Genomic DNA, 4,198 nt, shown 5'->3' with positions numbered 1-4,198 from the left:
TCAAAGCCGAATATGTAAAAATTTAACAAGATGTTTGGTTTTACATAAAAAAAAAACAATATGTTCTGTAAAAGTGTAAAGTATTACAGCAAATAACAACACCGTTAATTAATCACACAGCCAATATCCATCCTTCAATACCAAAAAATCACAACAGCAAACAAAATTATTCCCCCTCGAAACTAAAATCCTTAATTAGTTAAAACTGTCTTCCACTTACAAGCATAATTGGCTCCAAACGTAAAATATCCTCATTCTGACAAACATTTGCAATCTGATCTTCGGGTAAAGTTACCATTACTGTCCGTCCCAGGCCTTCTTCCTGTGATGGAAGCACCAAAATTACTCCTTCGCTTTCTAAATTTCCAACGTGATATGATACATGTAATGGTTTCTTATCATCCAAAGCAGCTCCATAGGCAAACATATGCTCTAAATTCAGACTAGTTAATTCTGGTCCATACATACTAAATGGTGCACTAAATTTCCCTGCATCATCTTTTTGCGACTCAAACCAGTCTATAGCAGACCAAAATTCTTCTTCAGTATGAGAACTTAAACAGTGTTCATGAACAATCTTTGTCAAGTACTCAGACCCACTTTTCTTAATATCTTCTTCATTACATTCAACACTAGAAAAATGTAGAGCATTTCCAAAAAAGCCATTTGGTAGTGGAGCTTCTAGGAGTTTCCTGAAGTCGACACCAATTGTAATCTTGCATGGTGTGGATTTCACATGAAGAATAGCGGACCAGAAAAGTGCAGTTAGGAATTCAAATGCAGTTGCATTAGGACATGAAATCTGAACATCTGAGAGGTGTTTTTTGACCATTGAGTCTGAGAAACGGAAAGTCGCTGAAGACATTTTTGTAGATGTTTCCATAGGAAAATATTTTGACTTGGCAGCATAAAAAGCGGCAGATTTTGTGTTTGTGTTAGGATTGGTTGTTCGACCACGAAGTCCAGGGGGGTGAAAGAAAGGTGAATAAGAAATGGCTTGACGACGATAGATATCTGTCCATGATTTCGTAAGTATGGTTGCACAATGTGGGTCTGCATACATGTGCGGGCAACTTAAGCCTATGGCTAAACCTCCTCCTTCAAAATCATTCAGCTGCATACACCAACATACATTTCACGAGTAAACGAGCAAACTCTTGTATTCTAATCCAAAGGAGCAAAAAGTCAATACCAAACAACAGAGATTACAATATATGATGATTGGAAACTGTAATAACCTTAGGATTTACAGTTCACCTTTCTCAAATCTCTGTTAACCACAAATATTCCCACCCTAAATAAGAAATATGGCTCCCTGGGCCTTGTCAGCCTTACCTAACAGCTAAATAGCTAATGCATGCATTTCCTGCAAATTATTATATCACGAAAATGCTATTCCAGCTACCTGAACTCAGTTGGCCGGCACAGGGATTCTTACTCGAGTACTAGCAAGAGGCCACCTGAGCATTTGTTCGATCACTAGGATCCAATCAAAGATCTTCCATACCATTTTCCGTCAAGATGTTTGCTGAATCACTCAATATCTAACATATCTGAACCTATAATGATTTTTGCACTATCAGAGTAAGAGGAAAATCAGTGCAGGAGGGTGTAACATGTACCTGAATACGAAAAGGAGACCAAATATGTGGATCTTCATTAGGCATATCATCCCAAGCAGTTAGATCTCTTTCATCGCCACCAGATTTCGTCAACCATTCATCAAGGGTGCAATTAACTTTAGCTTTCAAAACTCTAACACCAGCATCATTGCATTTCACAACCCAATTACCGTTTTGCTCATCTATCATTAACCGACCCGTAACCGGTGGATAATAAGAAAGGACATCTGATAAAGATGCTCTTAGTCTGCCTAAATCTGATGATCCCCCCTTGTCGACTCTATCATACCGGTAATAAAAAATTATGTGGAGTGTATGTTTGCCCATTGCATGATCTAAAACGGATAATGGGTATGTTTTTCCGGGTTGAACCGGTGTATCTGATACTACTGTTAGTTTAGAGTGGACATTTACTTCGATTTTCTTTCCTGACATTTTCTTGCTGGAAAAAATGGCAACTTCCACTGGAAAAAAGAAAGAGAGGAAGAAAAAGACTTCTGCAAGAAAATATATCAAATCAGAGAAATCTTAAGAGAGATATAGAGGAAGTTACAAGGTATTCGGAAGGTGGAAATTTCAGGGTTGGGAGGTAGCTCTCGCATTTAAAGCTGGAAGCGGTATTAGTTGGGAATTTATGTCACTTGGCTCACTAGTGCAACTACTAATGTGCTGTACTGAAATGCTGTCAAGGGTCAACTCCTAAATTGGAACCGGAATGGATTGATTTTGATATGTTCACCTACTAATAAATGTTGCCATTACCACAATTTTTGGATCATCCACAATTGGGAAATGATATAATCATCTCACATGGTTGTTATAAGGGGACCAATATGGTCCTGACTAAGAGAAATGCGCATCTACCCTCCTTAAGAAATTAATCGTTGCTGGCACATTCATCCCGCACAACTTTTTCTTTACATCCATAAAGAATTTGGTGTCAATGAATTTCTAACGCAAGTCACTCGTTCATCATCCAATGACTTTATCACTGACTATACTACAATGATATTGGTCGTCCAAAATATTTGATGCAAGTAAAACTCAAAAATAAGGGTTAAAACATGTTCATAGACCTCATTTATGGCTATACGTCGAAACAGCCGATATATATATATATGTTCATAGACCTCATTTTGATATACTATTTCCGTATGTTACTCTAAAATGCTCGACACTAAGCAGCTTTATATGGGCTTGTAACTTCCTTTGTTCCAGGCAAAAACTAAATACAAAAATTAGCGTTTAATCCTATTTTTGTTGAGTTTTATATTTTCTAGTCCTATCTCCCCAAGCCTAGTACTCTATGGTCTTAATTTGCAGGCGCGGTAATGATTTTTTTCTTTTTTTTGGTTGAGTTAGTCTAAATTTCTACTGATGTCGTATTTTCTGTGTTTTCTTGCTACCCAAATTGCGCTTTCAAAATTACCATATATAAGGTTCAATTTTTTTAAGATCTTTTTATTTTAGATATCAGATTTCGTTTTAAGAGAAAACAACATAGTGTTGCAGTGGAAATTTAGGGGAAAGTAAAGAGGCAGAGAGTAGTTTCTATTGAACAAAATCATCAGGTTACATGGAACAATATCCTTTATATACATGCGAAAGGAAAATCCTAGGTTCCTAGTTGGACCGCACATCCATGGGTCGTAAGCCCTACAACACTCCCCCTTGTGCGGTCCAATAGAACTTTGTAAATGTTGTCATCTCCTTGATGACTTGTGCCGAAATCAATTGCCTCATTAAAACTTTGATAAGGAAAATCCCAGTGGAGAAAACATTGGTACAACTCTTCATATGTAGTATTTCACATGTTGTCTCGTACTTTACATGTAGTTCATCACATGCAATACCATCTTCAAGGACCGACAAGTCTAAGTTAATTGCCTTGTTAAAAACTTCGTCAGGGAAACCCAGAGGGACAAAACCAGAACTAAAGAAAAAAGTACAATATTAAGCAAACCTAGAACATAGTTGGACTCATTAAAACCTTGACAAGGAAAACCCAATGGGACAAAACCTTGACGAAGGGAAAAGAGTACAATGTGACAGATGCAAGTAAAGGTGATTTGTTGCAGATGATCACTTTGCTCCGTTGAAGTTGACTAGTTGCATCACAACTCCTAAGGTAGAAAATCCTTGTGGGAAAGACAACATTCTTAGTTGGGAAATTATATTTCCGGTGTTTGTTGTTGTCTCATTAAAAACCTTTCCAAGTAACAAAACCCCATGGGAAAAAGTAACCTCGATGGAGGAAAAGAGTACAACACAACTTAATTTTCGAAGTAAATATATCGACATCATATCCTTGGATCCTCCCCCTGATGTCAGCATCTCCCCCTGATTACTTTCATAGTTGTTCCAGACAGTTCCTTTGAAACTAAACATCGGTAATGACCTAGAAAATAGTTTATCATATCTCCCCCTGATTACTTTCGTTGGAGAAGGAATTATTGTTCTTTCATAATCAAATTTTTTTTGATTCTAGCATTCCTTTTAATGTCTTTGCAGGGATAAAACAAATTTATGTCAATGGTTACTTTTGAGTACATGATTACATTCACTATACCATTCGA

At 37.1% G+C, this 4,198-nt stretch overlaps 1 protein-coding gene across 1 annotated transcript; it reads right to left on the bottom strand.

Annotated features, from left to right (window-relative positions):
* Positions 1 to 2,186, bottom strand: LOC113347169 (protein ECERIFERUM 26-like). The gene is made up of 2 exons (XM_026590772.1): positions 1,623 to 2,186; positions 1 to 1,114 (listed from the first exon to the last, which is right to left on the bottom strand). The coding sequence occupies exons 1-2, from the start codon at positions 2,055 to 2,057 to the stop codon at positions 200 to 202; spliced, it is 1,350 nt and encodes a 449-aa protein (XP_026446557.1). The 5' UTR covers positions 2,058 to 2,186; the 3' UTR covers positions 1 to 199.
* Between the last annotated feature and the right edge of the window lie 2,012 nt (positions 2,187 to 4,198).

The sequence above is a fragment of the Papaver somniferum genome, chromosome 2 (genome assembly GCF_003573695.1).
Source record: "Papaver somniferum cultivar HN1 chromosome 2, ASM357369v1, whole genome shotgun sequence".
Classification (NCBI taxonomy): Eukaryota; Viridiplantae; Streptophyta; class Magnoliopsida; order Ranunculales; family Papaveraceae; genus Papaver; species Papaver somniferum.
The sequence above is the reverse complement of the archived record's forward strand: the minus strand, read 5'-3'. Positions and strand labels throughout refer to the sequence as shown.

Excerpts from the sequence above, each read along its gene's own strand:
- LOC113347169 (XM_026590772.1), bottom strand. The coding sequence starts at position 2,057 with ATGTCAGGAAAGAAAATCGAAGTAAATGTCCACTCTAAACTAACAGTA. Across the intron at positions 1,115-1,622 it reads GGTCTCCTTTTCGTATTCAG|CTGAATGATTTTGAAGGAGG; the intron begins GTACATGTTACA and ends TGGTGTATGCAG.